Source organism: Sminthopsis crassicaudata, chromosome 5, assembly GCF_048593235.1.
Source record: "Sminthopsis crassicaudata isolate SCR6 chromosome 5, ASM4859323v1, whole genome shotgun sequence".
Classification (NCBI taxonomy): domain Eukaryota; kingdom Metazoa; phylum Chordata; class Mammalia; order Dasyuromorphia; family Dasyuridae; genus Sminthopsis; species Sminthopsis crassicaudata.
Window position 1 is genome coordinate 103,506,180 of NC_133621.1, and position 21,375 is coordinate 103,527,554.

Here is a 21,375-nt window from a genome sequence, read left to right on the forward strand (position 1 = left end):
CATCACAAGTCTATTGGAACTGGCCTCAATCACCTCATTGTTGAAAAGTGCCCCGTCTATCAGAACTGATCACATGATCTTGTTGCCATGTTCAATAATCTCCTGGCTCTGCTCATTTCACTTAGCATCAGTTCATGTAAGTCTCTCCAGGTTTTTCTGAAATACTCCTGCTGATTGTTTCTTACAGAACAATAATATTCCATAATATTCATATACCACAATGTATTCAGCCATTCTCCAACTGATGGGCATCAGTTCAGTTTCCAGTTTCTTGCCATTACAAAGAGGGTTGCCACAAACATTTTTGCTATGTGTCATTTTTCAATGAGGTACTCCGTATTTTCTCTAGTGTCTCATTGAGTCTTGGGGTTCCCAGGGACTCTTTTGGTTTCCATTTTTCCACTTGTCTTTTTATTACATATCTTTATCCTTGGCAGCTGCCCCCAGAATATGCAAATTAGCCTATGGCTTCAAAGAGAAGAAGGGGTAGTACTCCCAGGGGAGGCACCTGGACAGAAGCTGAGCTTGTGGCTTTTTTTGTGTAGCACACAACTTTGTGTGTCACAGTACTTAGCTTATTGCATAGCACATAATAGGTGCTTAATGAATGTTTGATTGATTGTGTATGCATGTGTGTGTATGTGTTATATGTAGAGGGAAGTAAACCTACTGCAATGGTGGAGTTTCCTGTTTCCATGACACAAATATGAATAAGAACAGGAATAAATGATACTTATGTGGCTCTTTGAGGCTTAAAAAGTAATTTCTTCACTTAGATAGCCCTATGAAATAGATAATGAAAAAATATCTGTATTTTTTTGTAATTTTTTTTTATCTAGACCTGCGATTTCATGAGTTTTAAGAACTTCCAGCAAACCTCTACCAATATAGATCTGTAAGTCTTTTTAATCCTGGTTGCTTGGGGCCACTAAGAAGTTATTTTTTTTTCCATTGACCTTTGAACTGAAAAAGAACAGCTGTTAAAGGAAGGCTGTTGATTTACAGAAGTAGTAAAAAGTATCATGTTCATCTTTACTTATGTTTGTTATATGACAGATAAATAATTAAAGTTCTTGTGCAAGAAATCCTAAACCCAAGGCCATAGTGCCAAAAGTATATGTAGTTCAGCAAAATTACAAAACAAAATTACAAAAAAATGTTGAAAAACATTCTCTATTTAAATTTCATCTATTTTAAATAGAGATTGATAGTATATTGAAAGGATTATGGTCCTTGTAATCAAATTTTTTTTATCTCTTTGGTATCTTTTAGTATACCACATTTTGAGTATTTGAGTACTTCTAAGGGAACCTTTATGTTGTATGTAAATTTCAATTTCTAGAACATGTTACAAAACCTTGGAGTTATCCTTGACTAATTCCTCCTTCTCCTCCTCCTCCTTCTCCTTCTCCCTCTAGTGTCTCATCTCTGTGTCTTTGTCCTGTGGATTTTTCCTTAGCATTTTCTCTTCAACTCTATTTTTTCCTTTCCATGCCTACTGACACCATTCTAATTCATTCCCTTATACCTCATACCTTGACTATTACAATAGTCCTCTCTTAGATTTACCTGCACCTTTTTTCCTTCCAATCCATCCTAAGTGTTTCTATTAAATGAATTTCCCCCAAATACCATTTTCGTATATCTCTCTTCCTATTAAAAATTTTCACTTACTCTACTGTAGGTACGAGGTAAAATAAAACAAAACAAAACAAAAAACCATCAAAGAGAAAAAGATACCTTACTCTGAATGATCTGTCTCCTTTCTGGCTTTACCCTCATGACTTCCTTATGCATACTGAATATTCTAGCAAGATTGAACTACTTGCTATTCCTCAAACATATCCCATCTCTGTGTTTCTGTTTCTGCTATTCATCACAAGTCTCACCACCACCCATTCCCTCTCTACACTTTATTTACCTGGATCCTGTCTTTTTTCAAGGTCTGATTCAAGTTCTATTTTCTCTCTAAAGTTTTCCAAGATCTCAAACCCATAATGTTTTCTCTGTCCTATGAAGACCATTGGGAAATTAACTATGTACTGCCCTGTGACATTGTTTTTATTATCTTGCTATTTATGTTTTGGGATATTTATACCTTATGCCCCAACAAGATTACTGCTTCTCCTCTTCTACTCAGGCTGGAAGTACAGGCAGGGGCCACTCATGAATAGATTCCATGAGTTGCAGAAAGACTCTGCTCTGCTCCTCTGATTTCTGATACTCTTTAGGCAGGAGCCCACTGTATTAATTCTAAACTTAGTGTGAACATCTATTGACTTAACCCACAGCACCTTCTAACTGTAATCTTGTTCTCTTAGCTTTTACTCTTCTTGGGTAAAGAAACAAGAGAAGAACAGTTAGAGTAATTAGGAAGGATATTCTCATTAGAGAAATCTACTAGAACTGTTAGTTTGTACTCTCAGCTTTTCCTTCCTCAGCATTCTTTCAGTCCTTCCTTCACTCCAGTCTGGTGTTAATACCCACCACCCTGTTGAAAATATCCTCTCCAGACTCCTCTCTCCTAATTGCCAAATTCAGTAATGCTTTTCTTTTGTCCTCCTCATAGTTTTTAGAGTTAGAAAGTATCTTAGAAATTATGTAGTTGTTTTTGTCTACTTGCATTTTTGTTTTCCTTCTCAGGTTATTTTTTCCTTATTTCTAAATCCAATTTTTCTTGTGCAGCAAGATAACTGTATAAATATGTATACATATATTGTATTTAGCATATACTTTAACATATTTAACATGTATTGATCTACCTGCCATGTTGGGGAGGGGGTGGGGGGGAAGGAGGGGAAAAGTTGGAACAGAAGATTTTGCCAGGATCAATGCTGAAAAATTACTCACGCATATGTCTTGTAAATAAAAAGTTATAATAAAAGATAAATTAATTTTAAAAAAGAAATCATGTAGTCCCCTTTCCTCATTTTAAAGAGGAGGGAACCAAGGTTCAAGACTAAAGCATTATAGTGACATAATAAGGGCTGTTGTTGTTTAGTTGTGTCTGACTCTTCATGACCCCTTTTGGGGTTTTCTTGGCAGATAACTGGAGTAGTTTACCATTTGCTTCTTCAGCTCATTTTACAAATGAGACAACTGAGGTATACAGGATTAGGTGACTTGTCCAGGGTCATTTGGCAAGTATCTGAGACCAAATTTGAACTCAGGTCTTCCTGAATCCAGACCTGGTTCTCTATGCACTGTACCACTGAGTTGCTTTATAGTTGCTTTGCCATGGGAGAAAGTATAGAGTAAGAAGAAAAGAGGCTGACTATTACAATATATCTACATATAGAAGAAAATAATGACAAATTGTTGACTAGAAGGACCAGGTATATATACCAGTTGATATAAAATATATGTATATAATTTGGCCTTGAAATAAAAAAATCATCCTACTAGTCTCTATTTTCTTTGCTTTATGAAATATATATACATAGATATAACACATATGTATGTATACATATATCTATATACATATACCTATGTCTGTGTGTGTGTGCAGAATATACACATACATACACATACATTGTATCAACTGACACAACTTAGTCCTTTGAGATATTTTAAAATTCCAGGTTTTCTAATGTTAATGTGTCAGGCAACTCTCCAAGATTATAAGTCATAGAATATTTGATCATGATATAGGATATCAATTTGAATTGATACAGAGGGAGTTTCCTCATCCAGAATGACTTTCTTGAATAGAGGATGAAATAATAGTTCTGTATCCTTTCCAAAAAAAAAAGGAAAAAAAAGAAACATCAAAATCCTCAGGGGTATTGTGAAGATCAAACACTTAGCAGAGTGCCTATCGCATATGAAATGCACTATATAAATGTAAGTTATCATTTTATTATGATTTTTTTGTAGCATTGACCATTATTCCTTCAATCATTCTATCAACAAGCATTTATTAAAGACTATTTGCCAAATACTGTGCTAGAGTAGTGATCCGTCCTCTGTGCTAGAGCAGTGGTCCTAAAACTTTTTTAACAGGGGGCCAGTTCACTGTCCCTCAGACTGTTGCAGGGCCGGACTATAGTAAAAACAAAACCTCACACTCTGTCTCCACCCCTCAGCTCATTTGCCATAACCTGGCAGGCCGCATAAACATCCTCAGCGGGCCGCATCTGGCCCGCAGGCTGTAGTTTAAGAACCCCTGGTTTAGAGGATAGAAGGACAAAAATGAAACAGTATTTTACTAGGAGAGAAATTATGAGTGAAAAAATATGTGTGCATGCAAACATATACATATATGTACACATATGTTACATCTATATATTTGTGCTCAAAATAAAGACAAAGTCATTTGTGGATACCAGCAGCTTGGGTAGCACTTGATCTGAGCTTTAAAGGGAGCTAATGATTCAAAGAAGAAGAGGGGAAAAGGGAATAAGTGCATTCTAGAAATGAGGGACAATCTGTCAAGACACAGTTAGGGTAAAGCAGAATATGGTAACAAAACCCCTCAAAAAGGGAGTAGGTCAATTTGTCTGCAATGTAATAGGTAGGAAAGGGAATGATATAAAGTGTCATGGTGTTACATGCCTCTCTGAAAAATTTGTATTTATTTTGTTGTAAAGCCATTAAGGGGCATCTTGAGGCATAGAATGATATGCTCAGAACCTTTAGAGCTTTAGAAGTACCCCTTTGGTCTCCAGAAGAAATACAGATAGGAGAAGGTCTAGAATTGGTCTCTTAACTTAAGTTAAGAGACCAATTAAGAGGATATTTTGATAATTGAGGCAATAGGTTATGAAGGCCTGAAGTAGAATGGTGGCTATGTGATTCAAGAGGAGGTGAATATCAGAGATTTTGTAGAGATGAACTGATAAATCTTGGCAAGTGAGTAAACATAATGGGTAAAGAAGTGAAAAGCTGAGGATGACTCCTGGGAGAGATGGATTTTTTGGGAAAATCATGAGTTCTATTTTTGGACACATTAAAATATCTACAGGAATCAAGTAGTAAATTTCTCCTATAGGGCAATGAAGGGGTGTGGTGGATAGAGAGCACTAGACCTGGAGACAGGAAAATCTGGCCTCAGATGCCTATTATCTAGATGATCCTGAGCAAGTCACTTAACCCTGTTTCCCCCAATTTCTTATATGTAAAAAGAGCTGTCAAGAAAACTCCAAATGGGGTCATGAAAATTCTAACACAAGTGAAACAGCTGAATGAACAAAAAGTAAATCTCTAATAGGCAATGGGTGGTATGAAACTAGAGATCAGGGGAGAGACTAGATTTTATACACACATATGTACACCCACACATATGTACACATGGATATATCATCCATACACATATACACATAGTCCTGCTTGTACATATATACACGTATTGCAGACACATACAAATATGTGACCATGGTCTTCAAATAGAGATGATAATTGAACCTAAAGAACCAAGTAAGATTACCCAGAGACAGAAAGAATAGAGAGAGAAGAAAAGATGGCCCCTGAAGCAGAATCTTGAGAGTGTGCATTTATTTACATTTATTTACAGGGAAGGATATGGATAATATTCCAGCAAAGATGACTGAAAGGGAGAAGGCAGACTAAGAAAGAGATTGTGTAGAACCAGTAGAGAGTAATATCATGAAACTGCAGAGAAGAGAGAAAAAAGAGGATGATAACCATTGTTAAAAGTTAACAGAAAGATCAAGGATGAAAGCAGGAAAAAAAATCCACTGGATTTGACAGTTAAGAGCTTATTAATAAGTTTGGAGAGAGCAATTTGTTGAATGGTTATGTTTAGAAGCTAGTTTGCAAGGAGTTGAGAAATGAAAGGAGAAGTAAAAAGAATTAATGTAGATAATGTGGGAGAAGAGAGATGGGATGATAATTTCTTTAAAAAGTCTTTTAGCTTCTGAAACAGTCGTCTTCATTTCTCTTTTGTTCCCCATCCCACCTTAAGAGTTGTCCTCTTTTTTTCTGTCTCCAGCTCTTCCCTCTGTTCCCTTCTCTGGTTCTGCATGCCTAATTTCCTTTTGAATATGCCTGGTTGGATGGCCTATTGATTTCTTCTTGTCTACTCTTACCCAGTTTTTCTTATAAAGGAAACACTAATAGAGTTTAGGAGCTGTCCATTGCTGAAGTTCATTCAGAAGACTAGTGGGAAAGAATCTGGTCTCAAACACTGGGACTAATATCGGTCAGTGGAGTCAGAAGATCCATCAGTTCAAATCTGTTCTCAATTACTAGCTTTGTAACTGTGGGCAAATCACTTAACCCTCTTTACTTAAGGCTCCTTATCTATAAAATGAAGTGGAGAAGGAAATGGCAAACTACTCCAATATCTTTGCCAAGAAGACCCCACATGAAGTCACAAAGAATCAGATAAGATTACACAACAACTAGGACTAAAAAGAACACTAGCACAATCTCTGTCTTAGGGGTAGAGATAGGGACTAGATTAATATAGGGAATTCTTAGATGGCAAAACTCCTTTAACAAATGCAGGTTGGCATCCCCTGTGAAATTTAAAGTCTTAGAGAATTTTCTATAATGCTGAGAAGTTAAATTACTTGTTTAGGATTAAAATGTCAGCATATTTTCAAAGTAAGCCTTGAACCCAGGTTTCCCAGATTGAGACATCCATTGTACAATGTTGCTTTTCTTTGTTTTTTCTTGTCACTTTTTTTTTGTTTTTGAGGCAAGGTGTTAAGTGATTTGCTGAGTGTCACACAGTTTAGAGAGTGTTAAATGTTTAAGGCAAGCTTTGAACTCAGGTCCTACTAAATTCAGGGTTAGTGCTCTGTACAGTGTACACTGTACCATCTAGCTGCCTCTCTCAGTCACTATGTTGAATGAGTTAAAATGCTTTTGAGCCCAACCAACAAAGCCAAGATTTATTTTGCTTAACTATGCATAGTGGTTATATTGTTCAGGTATGTATTCATAATAAATTGTTTTAAAACCAAACAAAAAAGGTTTCTACAAGAAAACAAAAAATGTCTTGTTTATTGGAAATTCCTTTCCCTTAGTGCTTTCTCTAGCTATTAGTAGCCTTTAGTGAGATGCACAGCACCCTTATTGTCCATACTGATAGATAAATGTATTTAACCAGTCATATGATTGGCAGTTGTATATTGTAGAAGGTTTAGAGTTGGAAAAGCTGAGTTTGGATATTAAGCCAAAGACTAATTATGTGTTTCTGGACAAATCACTTAACTTTTCTGAGTCTGAATTCACTTATCTATAAAATGTAGATATTAGTGTTTGTGTCATCTAGACCATAGGATCATGGTGAAAAATTATTTTGTAAACCTTAAAAGATTGTGTAAGTACATCTATCACCTAGGGCTACTTCTTGCCTCTCTATTTCCTAGCTGGACTGTTCTTACTGTAAACACCTTATTGGATTTCAGCCGAAGGTCTGCAGCAAAGGTACTACTTTCTCCTGGTCATCTTCCAGTCAGCTCTGGTCAGCTGGGACACAGTAGCTAGAGATCATCTTTCTACAAGGGCAGGCTGATAGCTTTTTTGTAACAGATGAGAAAGTCACTGTACCCAGCTAGTGAACAAAAGTCAGGCAGAAGACCCTAGGCTAAGATTAATCCATTTTTTACACTGGGTCATTGTCTTTGTTCCATATCTCTATCTTACATAATTTAGCTTACCCCTTATAGGGATCCATTAAAACCTGTTTTGGCATGGTATCCTATCAAAAATGCCAAAGAAAATCCATCAAAAATGTGTTGATCTGAAACAATGAACATTCAGGGGAAAAATAGGAATAAGAAAAATAGCCATGGCCTAAGATAATAGATGACATTGATATGTAGCTTCTATGTTTAAATATATTTTCTCATTTAGCAACTAATTGTTTCAATAGATATAGTGCTAGATCTGGAATTAGAAGTAAGACGTGAGTTCAGATCCTGTCTTAGATACTCTCTTGCTGTCACGTATGCTTTGTCTACCTCAGTTTCTTCACCTGTAGAATAGAAATAATAATGATAATAGCATCTATTTCCCAAGGTTTTTGTGAAGATAAATTGAGATATTTGTATATTGCTTTGCAAATCTTAAAGCACTATATAAATATTAAGTATTATTTGAGTCTCACTGTAATCCCAATAATGCAATATTATTTTCCTCATTTTGAGGATGTGGTTAAATGACTTGCTTGTGGTTACACAGCTAGTTTTTCAGAGGTAGAATTCTAACTTGTCTTCTTGATTCCAAATCTAGCCCTCTTATCTCCCATTCTATGCTGCCTTACTTGGGGTTATTTTAGATTAGATACATGCTTCCTTACTTTATAATGAGGGTTTAGATTCAATAACTTTTGAGATACCTTCCAACTTTGAAATCCTCTGATTTCATGGAGACTGTTATTTGTATCTTTTCAGTGAAATATCAGTATGTACAGGCTTTATTGCCTTAGCTTGATTCTTATCACTGACCTTACTTTTTCTTTTTTCTTTTATTAGATGACCTATCTCTGGAGCAGCGCAATCTTTCTTTATACTCTGTGGAGCTCATGTTGAAGAAGAACACAGTGCAGACCACTACGCATGCGGCCTTAGCAGAAATTGCACCAGAATCCCAGGAAAACAGTTTTCTCCATGTGGTAGTATCTTCATCTGCCACTTCTTTTGGCACAACCTTTTTTAACCAAGAAAAAATGAATCTGAACACAGCAGAACTAAATATCTCAGTTGTAGATTATTTCTCAGTGACAACTAATGAGGCATTCCTAAATAGTGATGGATTGCTTAATTCATTTCCAGAAACACACTGGATTGCTACATCTTCTCCAGTGGCGCATGCCACAGTGAGTCTATTAGAGCCATCAAAAGAAACATTAGAAACCGTGCTAACACCTTCATTCCCAATTACCTCTTTATACCCTAAAGGTATTATAACAACCTGGCAAAGCACAATGCAGCCACAGATGACGTCACTCTCTGATGTGTTCAGCCCCGTTAATGTTGCCACTGAGACAGATCATTTCTCTTCAGATGGCATAGTTCTGACCCCGAGCAGCAATCTTTTGCTTTCTTCCACTGACTTTTCTGTTTATTTACCAAGTGTTGCAGTGGTAGAGACTGTGGCTGCAGTAAGAGATGTGGAAAGCCTGCTGCTCACCCCTGAGTCTTCTTTACCGCAGCCACTGAGTGGTACTGTAATGGAGCAACTAACCTTTTTCAGTTTTCCCATGAGTGAAACAACACCACTTGTTATGGTAACAAGTACAGAAAAATACCCTGAAACCTACCCTGATATGAATCAGAGCAGAGAAGAGACCTTGACTCCAAGGACCTCCCTGGCTACAAGTGTTTCACAGCCAGAACTAGCTTTTATGAGCAACATAAACTCTGCTTTGTTTTCATCTAGTCTTCCATTTGTATCTTTTCCCATACAACCAGATGATGTTACAACTAATCCTTTTCTTCCTAGCAACTTCAGTGAAACATCAGATTTCCCTGGGAGTTCAATGGTACCAGGTCATAGCAGCTACACTGAGTTCATAAGTCCTCTGCCCTCATTCATACCCTCAACACAATGCTCTTATTGCAGTTTGGTTCCATCCCAGCAAGTTATCTCAACAGGTCTCATAGAGAAAGATATGGGTTCAGGAAATGATGCTGAGACATTGACCTTTTCCATCTTGCAAGCAAGTAGCAGCATGTCACTGAATAGTGAAATTGATGATTTCTCTGATTTTGAGGATACGGTTCAAGAATTTGATACCTCTTTCCCTTCAAGACCAATAGTGTCACTGTCTTCCAGGTTCATGGAAGTCTCTGATGTGAACTTTAGCACTTCTGATGTGGTCCCAGATAGTGCTATGTCTACATCGGTATATCAATCCCAAGAAAACCCTTCTGTAAGTTCGATACTTGACTCTGCTTCTTACAGCTCCCTCTCTGTTCCTGAAACTGAAGTGTTATCTTCTGGTGCAACAACAGCATTGGACATTACCAGTGTTCTCCTTGACTCATCTTTCTCCATCATTTCAAATGTGACTATGTCTTCAGTTACTATTAGAAATGAAAGTCTTTTTGAGTCTCATGGTTTAGTCCCTTCAGTAGAGCCATTATTTTTCTCTGACCAGACATCTGCCAGTTTTTCAGAAGATGAATCCAGAAGTACTTTGGATTTTGTATCCAATATTTTCTCAACTCCTCTTTTGAATTTCACTGGCCTGGTACCTTCATCTTCTGATATTATAACCTTGAAGTCTATGATGCCAAATGATTTGTCAACATCTTTTTCTCAGGCCTTGTCAACCATGGTTGAGGCTTTTGTATCATCTGACTCTCTTAGTTTGCATTCACCTCAAGTTTTGGCCAGCATCACAACAGACCTTGAGTTTTCGCAACTATGGCAAAATTCAGATCATCATTTAAATACACACCCTGTTCCATCCATAAATTATTCTGAAATAGCACCATCATCAAGTTTCTCATCTCATACCTTTGGATTTTCTGAAGCATCATCAATTTTACAGCCAGATTTTGAAATTTATAATACCTCAGTTTTCACAGAAACTACCTCCTACCTTGAGTTTTCACCCATTTCCCACGAATCTGTAGTTTCTACACTATTTGTCTCCAGTTTTGAGTTTACTCCCAGTATTTCAGTCTTTGGAACCCAGTTGCCATCATATTTGACTGTTCTTCAGATGACATCTTTTTTAGCCGAATCTTCAATGATATTCTCAACACCTAATCCTTTAGATGAGCATACCAGTGCTACAGATGATTACAAATTTGTCTCCTCATTTTCTCAGACCATTTCTAGTACTGTATTATTACCTATAACTGATATATCCTTATCACCATCATCTCTATCTCCAACGTCCTCATCTATGTCTGAGTTTATCCTCTCACCTTTATCTACAGAGCCATTGTTTGTGGGCTCATCATTTGTACCCACAGAGTCACCCAAGCCTTTAAACACTATATTTAGCCGAGCTAATGTGAGTGCTGCTACTGTTGATACTACCCTCAGCCACAAAACAACAAATCAGAGTCCAAATGAGAGCAGCACTTCTCCTGCCCTATCATCCACTCATCCTGTGGACCCTGTCACTCATCCTGTGTACCCTGTCACTCATCCTGTGACTACCACTGAAACTCTGGTTGAAACTCCAGTCTTGATAACTACCAAACAGCCATATGTGTGTGATATCACAGTTCCTGATCCTTACTTGATCACAGCTGGTAAGTGTCTTTGTGGGGTCATATTTTTGGTTAAACTGATCTTTTCTAGTTCACATTAGAAGAAAAAGTCATGGTGCCAGATCATGGTGGCTACACTATGTAAATTAGCCTACAGATATTTTAGCAGTCTTTGAATCTCTTCCTTGGTTTTGTTCTTCCTCTCCTGTAAACTCAGTGATGGAAATATGGAGATCTTTGATTTCCTGGGTAATGAATTATCAATGGAGGAAAGTTATAGGGAACTCCCTAAAACACATGAAGGTTAAACACTCTTTGACAATTTGAATTCAAATCTTCCTGACTCCAAATTCTATCAACAATTCCTTACCAAATTTAGACTCACATTATCGATAGAGATAATAATTAAATCTGTTATTTCATTGGGAAGAAGTTAAGTAACTTGTCTAGAGAAGCAGGATTTAAACTCATGTCTTTCTAGTTTTGAAGCTAGTCTTCTAGTCACTCTGCCACAGTGATTCTCATGGATACTATGAAAAATCAATAAAATTGTTACATATCTAACATAAACTTTTAGTTACCATGAGTGAGAGGATAAGGGCAACAATATATTTGTATTGTCATAAATATATACATGCTTCCTTGAAAGAAGGGTATCTTTGACCTAACATTCTCTGGGTATTCCCTTTGGTTGCCACTGGAAATCTAAGGGAAAAAAATGGAGAAATTAGTCATCCCTTTATTCTGTTACCAATTCTTGGTATGAATTAATTGATTAAATGTTCAGATTATTAAGATTTTCTCTTGTTAGTTGTTAATACTCTATCATAACTCAAAGTGCATCTGATGGAGCAGAAGGTCATAAGGATTATGGTAAAGTAATATAGCTCACTTAGTGTAAATCATCAACTCCTCACTTTTTCCTGATAACTCTTCATGTTCCTGAAACTTATTTACTTATAATAGGTCCAATGAAAAATACTTAAATAAATAACAGTTAATGAAAGACTTTTGTCTATACTTGTTTTATCTTTTATTTGGTAAGTTTCATTCAGGAGGAATAGGGGAAATAGAGATTATGGAGAACAAGGAAGTGTGTAAAATAATTGGAGAAGAGAAGAGAGGAATGTAGAGAGGAGGACAATGTGAAGATGGAGGAGGACAAAAGCAATTGAAGAATAGAGTAATAGAAGAAAATAGAAATACAAGTAGAGGCAAGAGAAATTAGAATAAAATTATTGGCCATTTCCTTTGCTTTCTATTTCTACTTATCCTTACCCTCACCCCCAAGGCAATATAAATTCCATGCTCTTCCCACCCTGTTCCTGCCTCTCTTAGAAATGAGCCTTCACCAGTTCATGTGATGATCATTTTAAAAAGCAGAGCAAAACCCTTTTTGCTCACTAAAATTATGACATTTTTCATTAAAATCAATTTGATTATTCATCTTATTTTTTAAAAAATTATCACTTAATACTTTGTGATGTATCGATTGGAAACTTTGGTTTCAAGTTCACTTTATTTCAGTTCTTGATTTAAATGGCTGCTGAAACAGATAACCCACAGAGATACACAGATCCAAAGCAAAGAAGTATACTTTGGATTGTCCTTGCTAAAGTATGATTTTTCTTTTGTTAGTTCTGTCCTCCAGTTATGCAAAAAATGAATGCAATTTCATCCTTCAGTTATCCTTGATGTTTAAGGAGGGGCAGCAAGATATTTAGGGAGGGGTTTGGGCAGGTGCAGGAGAAGCTTGAATGTGGAGCTGGGGCCAGGAGACATAGGGAAATACTGCTTTTGTCTGTCTAGGAATTAGCATGTGCAGTTGTTTGTCCCACATTGCCCACAGTGGGCTGTGCAGAAAAGGAAGGGGGGGGGGGAAGGGGATGAAAAAAATTAGACTTGGTCTATCTGCGTGCTCGACACTTGTATTGCTCTTCAGTTCTTATATTTTCTATGCAACCTCTAGACTTTTTTTTTCCCTCTCCTTTTCTCTGTCCCTCATCCTCTTTCTGTCCTTATTTTCTTTACTCCCTTCTCTTCCTGTCTTTCTATTTCTCTCTCCCTCTTTCTCTATCATATCAGCCTTCCTTTCTCACTAAGTTTCCTACAAACAAATAGAAGCCCTCCCTATAACAAATAAAAATAATAAAAGAAATAAATTCATATATTGGCTTTCTCAGAGCTCTTATGAGGAAAGGATCTTGTACATATTAAAACTGTAGAAATGAGTTATTATTTTTATCATTTTAATTACCACCTTCACTTAAGTGTAATATATCCCTAGACTTTCTTCTTTAACTCTTCATTCTTTTCATTCTTCAAATTAAAAAACCAAACATACAACAATTCTTAGATCTTTAATTCACATTCAAATTTAAATATCAACTTTAATCTCAGTGTGGATAAGAAGTGATTATTTTTTTTAAAAGGAGGTAAAGCCTTAAACTAAATTTATAAAACTCTGAGAAACAGATGCTATAATTATCTCCATTTTATCACAGGTTAAGTGACTTGCCCTAGGTCACACAGCTAAGTTTATGATCTTAAGTTTTCCTGACTCCAGGGCCAGTACTCTGTCCACTGCATTATCTAGAAAGTTACTGGCTTTATTTTTTTAAGGTTTTGTAAAATCTTTAAATAATCTTGTTTGTGCCTCAAAAAAACAAAATAAAACAAAACAAAAAAAAAAAAAAAAACAAGCCTATGAAGTGATTTGACAACAATGACATGATCATATTCAGCTGCTGGCTCTGTATTACTTTTGATCTCAAGTAAGTAATCATTCATTCATTTAAGAGAAATCTATTAAATACGGGTGATCAATGCCTGAGCCATAGACCTGTCAATCAGAGCCATAGATACAGCTTCAGGGGAATGTAGAACTACAGCTGAAGGAGTCTGAAGACCTAAGAGGCCATGATCATCCCACAAGAGACCTATTCTTTTCTGGAGGATATCTTTTTGTTCACTGATTCTTAGCAGGGAAGTAGTCCTATGCAAAGGATGACTCTGTTTCTGGGCTTGGGGAATTCCCTTTTGCAAGTAACAGTTTTAGACTATTAAGAACTTTACCAGGGCAGCTAGTTGGTGCAGTGGATAGAGCACCAGCCCTGAAATCAAGAGGACCTGAAATCAGATATGGCCTCAGACACTTAACACTGTCTACCTGTGTGACCCTAGACAAGTCACTTAACCCCAATTGCCTCAGCAAAAAAACAAACAAAAATACCCCACTTTATCTTAGAGATAATTAGCTATTTAATCTCAAGAAGCTTCTAGTTCATTTGTCTTAGACAATGAAGCAATTTGAGTCTCTCTTGAATTTATCTATGGCAATGTTTTTTGATGGCTTTCTGTCTACTTTCTTTCATTTCAACAAACTTTTATTTTACTAGTGAAAGCCAGTCCTTTGTCTTAATATTACTTTGCATGTAGTTAGTCTTACAACAAGGGCTTATGTTCCTGGCCCATCTTATACAAACTCCTCCTTGAACTGATAGTGCTCATCATCTACCCTAAACTAAATTTTAAAAATCAGGTCTACACTTTATTATTGGTTTTCAGTTACAATTTACTAAAGCCTCAATCCTGCCTGAATACATCACTTGCTGATCCATGGGATCTACTTGTGAATAGAGTACCTAATACCTAATAAAAATATGTGTAAGGCACAATGATAGATGTTGGAGAAGGAAAATAAAGATCAGACTTTACCCCCAAAGGACTTAATGAATAGTAGACAGCTCTTGAATGCCAGGCAGGGCTTTTTGCACTTAGGGACATATTTGAATAAGAATGAAATCAAAATTATACTTTAAAAATACTATTTCTAAATATTATGATATTGTATAGAATGGATTGACGAGAGGCTGCATGCCTACTTAGTTAGATCTTTGTTAATATTTCAAATATTGCTTTATTTGTAGCTAGATATTAAGCACATAATATATGCCAGGCACTGGGAATACAAATAAAACAAGATGGTTTCTACTCTTGAGAAACTTCTAATACAGAAAGGCAAAACATAATGAAGACCTTGAAAACTGGGGGAAGGGAAGAGGAGGGTAGTTATGCAGAAGCAAGCTAATTGATGAGGAAGAAGAGTAACCCAGAGAGTTAGTTAAGCTAGAAGGAAAGTAAGAAACATTGCTAGGGCCCCTCAAGAAATGGAGATCCCAGCCGGAATCTCACTGTTCAAAAGAGCAGGTCTTAGTGTAGCATGATCACTCTCCCTAGATAGTCAAGGCAGCTGTTAAGGAGATAGTGCAATCCAGAGAATGAATAGAACTGTGAGTGAATGGGAATTTATAAACAATGGGTCCTGATTTTAGGAATAAAAAAAAGAAGGAATAAAGAATTTGTGCCAGCTACTATGTTCTTAGCCAAAACTAAGCATTTTGCAAATGCGATCTCATTTGAACGGGAGGGAGAGATGCTGGTAGGGAAAAATCAGTACATACCAATGACACTGGATATTGGTCACTTTGAAGGGAAAAATCAAAGATGACTTTGAGGGTTTTAAATATATTGGTATATCAGTGGTTTGGCTGAGGGAAAATAGTAGGAGGCAGGTGTGGGAAAAATCCCATATATTTGTGGTTAGAGGCCTCAGGTCAAGAAGTCAGGGCTAGAGATAGAGGTTAAAGAATCATCCCCAGTAGAAAATATTCTGTCAAGCTGTCCAAGAGTATGATATTATCAAATGATGATGTTGATTTAACCTTTATATAGCAATTTATGAATATCATCTTATTTTATCCTTACAACAGCCTTGGGAGGTAAGTGTTATTGTCCCCATTTTATGGATGAAGAAATTGAGGCAGAGAGAGGTTAAGTAATCTCCTCAGAGTTATACAGATAATAAATATCTGAGTCATATTTGAATTCCAGTCTTGACTCTAGGAGCAGTGCCCATATTGTTGCAAAAGCATGGTTCATTGGAAGGCACATTGGTAAGGGCAGATAAAAAGAGGAAGTGATAACAGAGACAGAAATGAACAAATACTCTCATAGCTTGCAATTTCATAGAACTTTAAGGTTTGCCAATCATTTGGTATATAGTATGAATGGATGACTTTAACTTGGGGACAAAAATACCCAAGCAACAATTTAATAACCATTTTCAAGCATATGAAGGAAAAATATTGCCTAGTTGTTAATGTTCTGCAAAGAACAAAACTTAAGGGAAATTGAAAATCTTTGAGAAATAAACTGCTTTACTTTGTGGTAATTATGACCACAAGTGGGGGTTTGAGGTTTTGGTGAGAAACCAAGAAGATTCTTCTTTTTTTAATGGATTTCTGTCAGACTTTACCACAAATCTTTTTTTTTTTTTTTAAAGGAAATCTGTGTAAGAGCATTTAGAGAAACCATAAAGCATTTTATATTACAGTGTCGTCTATATGCTGATTATACTTTTTCTATATATCTAAGTAACTTAATCCCAAGTTATACAACTTTTTTTTGTAATGCTAATTTAGAGACTTAAAGGAAATCTAATTGGTTAGAAAAGATATGTTATGTTAATATAAAAGTGAAAATATCTAGTACTTCTAAAACCTAATGGTGTAATTTAATATCCTTATAAGTAAATTAATAGTAACAATAAGTAATAAAATAATCATAAATAATAAATTAAGGCAATGTAATTTTTCTTAAGGTAAAAGGAATAATAAGCAGATTTTGTTATTCTGTCAGTTTAGTATCTTCATCTCTTTCTTTGCTGCTTCTCTCTCCTTCATTTTCCCTTTTTTTACTATTCCTTTTTTTGTTTTTCACTTGTGTTCAGTACACACACACACACATTTCAATAATCTACAGGTTATACCCTATAGATCATTTCTATTCTATTTCCAATTAACTGGAAGGTAGGAAATCTGTGGCTGAATAATGGAATTATAATAATAATTCATTTGTATACTTTATAATAATATAAATATGCCATAAGTAATCTATTATCTTCTTATATACTATGTATAATATGAATTTAATCATATAAATAATTATAACAACTCACTTATATGCTATAACATAACAGAAAAAGAATTGTACATATAATGATAACTTTCTATTTTGTTCAGCTTGCATTTTAAAAAAATAAACATAATAAATTTAACATGTTATTTTCCAAGCTATCCTGCTTTTCTGTCTCTATCTCTCTCTGCTCTCTTTGTGCTTTTAACAATGACCTCATTTCTTTTTGTTTTTTTTCTTGGTATCTCCCCTGTTAGCTCCCTCTACCTCCCAAATTCATCAACTCTCAGCAAACAGGTTGTTTTAATGCCTTCTTCTGAATCAATAAGTATAGACAAACAGAACAAATGAACACATTGACTATGCTTAAAAATGTACATCTCATTTTGTCCCTTAAGTCTTCCACTTTTCTTTTATGATGAGTAACATGCTTCATCATTGGTCATCTGAAATAATGATTGGTTATTGCATGGATTGTTGTTTTTCTTTTTTAATGTTATAGTTATTATAAATTGTTATTCTTAGGTAGGTATTGGTTCCATATCCCCTGACTGTTGAAGTTCAGCACTCTAAGATGCTAAGATCTTTTCCTGGGCTCATCTCATGTGTTACATAGGAATGTTGTTATTTGGGTTAGGTCTCTCTATAGATAACTTCCATAAGCAATTAGCAGGAATAGAAAAATCACTTAAATAACAAGCTACTTATTTTAGTGAGGGAGGAAAGAGAGAGAAACAGAGAATGTTTCATTTCTTTCTTAGTTTAAGAATCATGAATGGAATCTTCTATTCCCATAAATGATTTTAGAAGTACTTTTGTTCTGTATTGTGGCAGATTAAAGGAAAGAGAGAGAAAAAAAGAAAGTAAGAAAAAGTTAGGAAAAGAAAAAAGAGAAAGTTAAAAAATAAGTTTATCCAAGTCCTAAGAGATGAGCATGTAACTCATTTAATAACTCTATTATTTTGAGGGGGAAAAACTATCCCATAGTCTTTTTAAAGGCTAAAATATGTTGCCAGAATATGTCTTTCATTGACTATGTGATTTTGGGTAAGTTATATAAACTCTTAAGACTTTTAAGTTTTTTTGCATTGTAAAATGAAGGGATTAGATTAATGAAATTGAAAATTTAAAGATCCTAATACTTCCAAAAATCTATGATTCTAAGTGTTTTAATTATTTAGATTTGAAAGCACAACTATTCCTAAATTCACCTTTTTCCACCTTCTCCCCCCTTTATTTTGTTGAGACAATTGGGGTTAAGTGACTTGACCAGGGTTACACAGCTAGGAAGCATTAAGTGTCTGAGGCCAGATTTGAACTCAGGTTCTCCTGACTTCAGGGCTGGTTCTGTATACTTCCACCCCATTTTTAATGACAAAAGACTGTAAGTCTCTGGTTTGGAAGAAAGAAAATATAATTTCATCATGTAGTGAAACAATATTGTTTTATGTTATAATGTAATTTTTAGGACCTTTAAACTATTGCTGCTGAAGGGTTTAAATGCCATATTTGATTTTTGCAGCTCCTGCCATAAAATTTATACCTTGGAATTTGCCATTAAGGTCAGATTCAATTCATAAACCAGAGATTCTCCACTCTGAGTGATAGTTTATCAATGACTCCTATCTGGTAGATTGTCTGAATAAATTCTTGTGTACTTATATGACACTTGAAATATTTCCTATTTGGTAAAAAGATCTTATTAGGTTGTGTTAAATATAGTGAGCTAATCATTTGAACAGTGTAAATGTAATTGAAAATTGAATTTATTTTGGGAAAACAGACATTAACTTCCAATTTCCTGGTTGATGTTTTTTTACTTTAAATATCTTAAAACTTTTGGAGATATTGGTAGATGGCGGTCAAAAATCATAGTAACACTTAGTCTCTATAGGATATTCCTATGAAACTAAGGTATTCTTCAATGGCTTCATTTGTAGTGCTGGCCCGAAGAGCTGTGCAAGAATATATCATCACAGCAATCAAAGAGGTGCTGAGGGTTCACTTCAGTCGGGCAGTGGAACTAGAGGTAAGAAGCCTCACACATAGACATCTTGTATTGGAACATTAGAACGGACCGACATACGGAAGAAAAGAAATTAACATATTGCCAATGAAAATGACTATATTTGCTCTCATTGAATTTTCCTTTTTCTTCAGTGAATTCCCATACATTTTTAGTGCATTTTTGTCCCTTATTAAAATTGTCTGTATATGGTAATATTTGAAGTAATCATTTCTAGATTAAAAGTTATTTTTACTCAAACTTAACAGGGCTACTGCATGGGGAGGGCTATGTGGAGTTGGAGCTTTCCTGAGACAACTCTGATTCTCCCTTGTAGGGGACCAGAGATATGCCAAGAAGAAAGGCGCCTGGTGGCCCTCACCCTAGCTGGGCATTTGAGCACCTTAATTCTGGTCAGTAGAAAAAGCATGACAAGAATGGGTATAAATCACTGGGGCACTAATCCCATTTTCTTGCTCTCCCTCACCCCTTGTTGCTCTGGCAGGCAGAATCTTAAAAATTGCTTTTTTTTGAGAGTTCAGGCCAGACAATGACCTGTCAGCTTCACTAAATTAGGATAATTGCTGTTCAAGTTGCTCTTCTTCCCTTATCTTGGTGGTTTGAACAAGATGCTGTATTACCAGGAACACAAGAAAATTAGAGTGAGAAAAGGTTCAAAACAGGACAGAGAGAAAGAGAGAGAGAGAGAGAGAGAGAGAGAGAGAGAGAGAGAGAGAGAGAGAGAGAGAGAGAGAGAGAGAGAGAGAGAGAGAAAGAGAGAGAGAGAGAGAGAGAGAGAGAGAGAGAATATCTAATTATTAAAATCAAGAAAACTGCTCTCTAAAGGTGAAGGACAAAGCAGACAGAGAATTCATAATTGAAGGGAATCTTAAATATAAATTACTCCAGCTTCCCAGACTATGAAAAAATCCTTTCCATGGTATCATTAATGCGTGATAATTCTGTATCTCTTCTAATACTTGAGTGATAGCTCCTAGCTAAGGCAATCTATTCCATTGTTGGTCTTTTCTGTTATGTTGAGAAGAAATATACCCACCCCTTTGTTAGACCTGGTATTGCCTTCTGGACCAACAGAACTAACCAACATGCTATTTTTGAAGGCATTGGTCATGTCCTATTTTTCTTATTTACTTTTTCAGTCTAGATACATTTGTTTCCTTAAGTCAGTCATTCTGTGCTGAGATGGTTTCTGATTCTCTCATCTTTGTCACAGCTTTCTTTTAGACACATTATAGTTTCAATGTTTCTTTTAAAATGTGGCACCTAGAGGCAGCTATAGTGGATAGAACATTGTGCCTGAAGTCAAGGGTACCCGAGTTTCAATTTGGTCTCAGATACTAGCTGGGCCAATCACTTAACCTCCAATTACCTCCCTCCCCTCAAATTATGGCACCTAAAACTGAGCATGATTCTACATCCCTCTGGGTTGATCAGCAAAGTACAGTAAGAGTATTGCTAAGAGTATTGATTTATGCACTATTTTTCTGTCAATGCAGCCATGGTCATGTTCCCATTTTTTTAACATTGACTTTTAAACTTTTATTTTTAATTTATGGTTTATTGCTATTCCCTTCAAATATATAACAAAGTTATTGTGTATATTTCTTTCCCCCTTTTTTTCTTTCCTCTTCCTCTTACCATTAGACACAAATAGACACATATTATAAAATTTGATACTTCTGTTTATCAGTTCTTTCTTTGAATGCAAACAGCATCCTCTTCATACATCCTTTATTTTTTTTTTATTTTCAAAACATGCAAGGATAAATTTTCACCATTGACCCTTGCAAAACCTTGTGTTCCAATTTCCCTCCCCTTTCCCCTGACCACTTCCCCTAGATGGCAAGTAATCCAATATTTGTCAACAAGTTCCCATTTTTTACTCTCAGCTTGTTGTCTATGAAGTTTATGGTCAATTAAACTCTCAGACCTTTCTGATACATACTGCCAAGTCAGAGCATCCTATTCCTATTTATTTAAAAAAAAAATACTAAATGCCAGACTTTACATTTTTATCCCCTTGAACTTAATCTTCATAGTTTCATTTATCTCTTTAACCTATCTGTATCTTCTTCAGTAGAAATGTTAAAGAAAACAAGGCCATGTATGTTATAATCCAGTAGAAACTTGCACCAAGTGAAACTGGTGTATTGAGTAATGTGTTGAATAAAAAATTGATACACTGGGGATAAAATTGTTCAAACATTTTAAAGCTCATATAGTAGTGTTATT

The 21,375-nt window shown here is 35.6% G+C and overlaps 1 protein-coding gene across 3 annotated transcripts in view; it reads left to right on the forward strand.

Moving 5' to 3' along the window:
• Nucleotides 1–21,375, forward strand: part of KIAA1549 (KIAA1549 ortholog) — a 154,212-nt gene that overhangs the window by 44,992 nt on the left and 87,845 nt on the right. For all 3 annotated transcript variants that reach the window (XM_074267802.1, XM_074267801.1, XM_074267803.1), the window contains exons 2-3: nt 8,445–11,183; nt 19,058–19,146. In XM_074267802.1, coding sequence (XP_074123903.1) covers nt 8,445–11,183; nt 19,058–19,146 — 2,828 coding nt within the window. The remainder of the gene's footprint in view (nt 1–8,444; nt 11,184–19,057; nt 19,147–21,375) is intronic.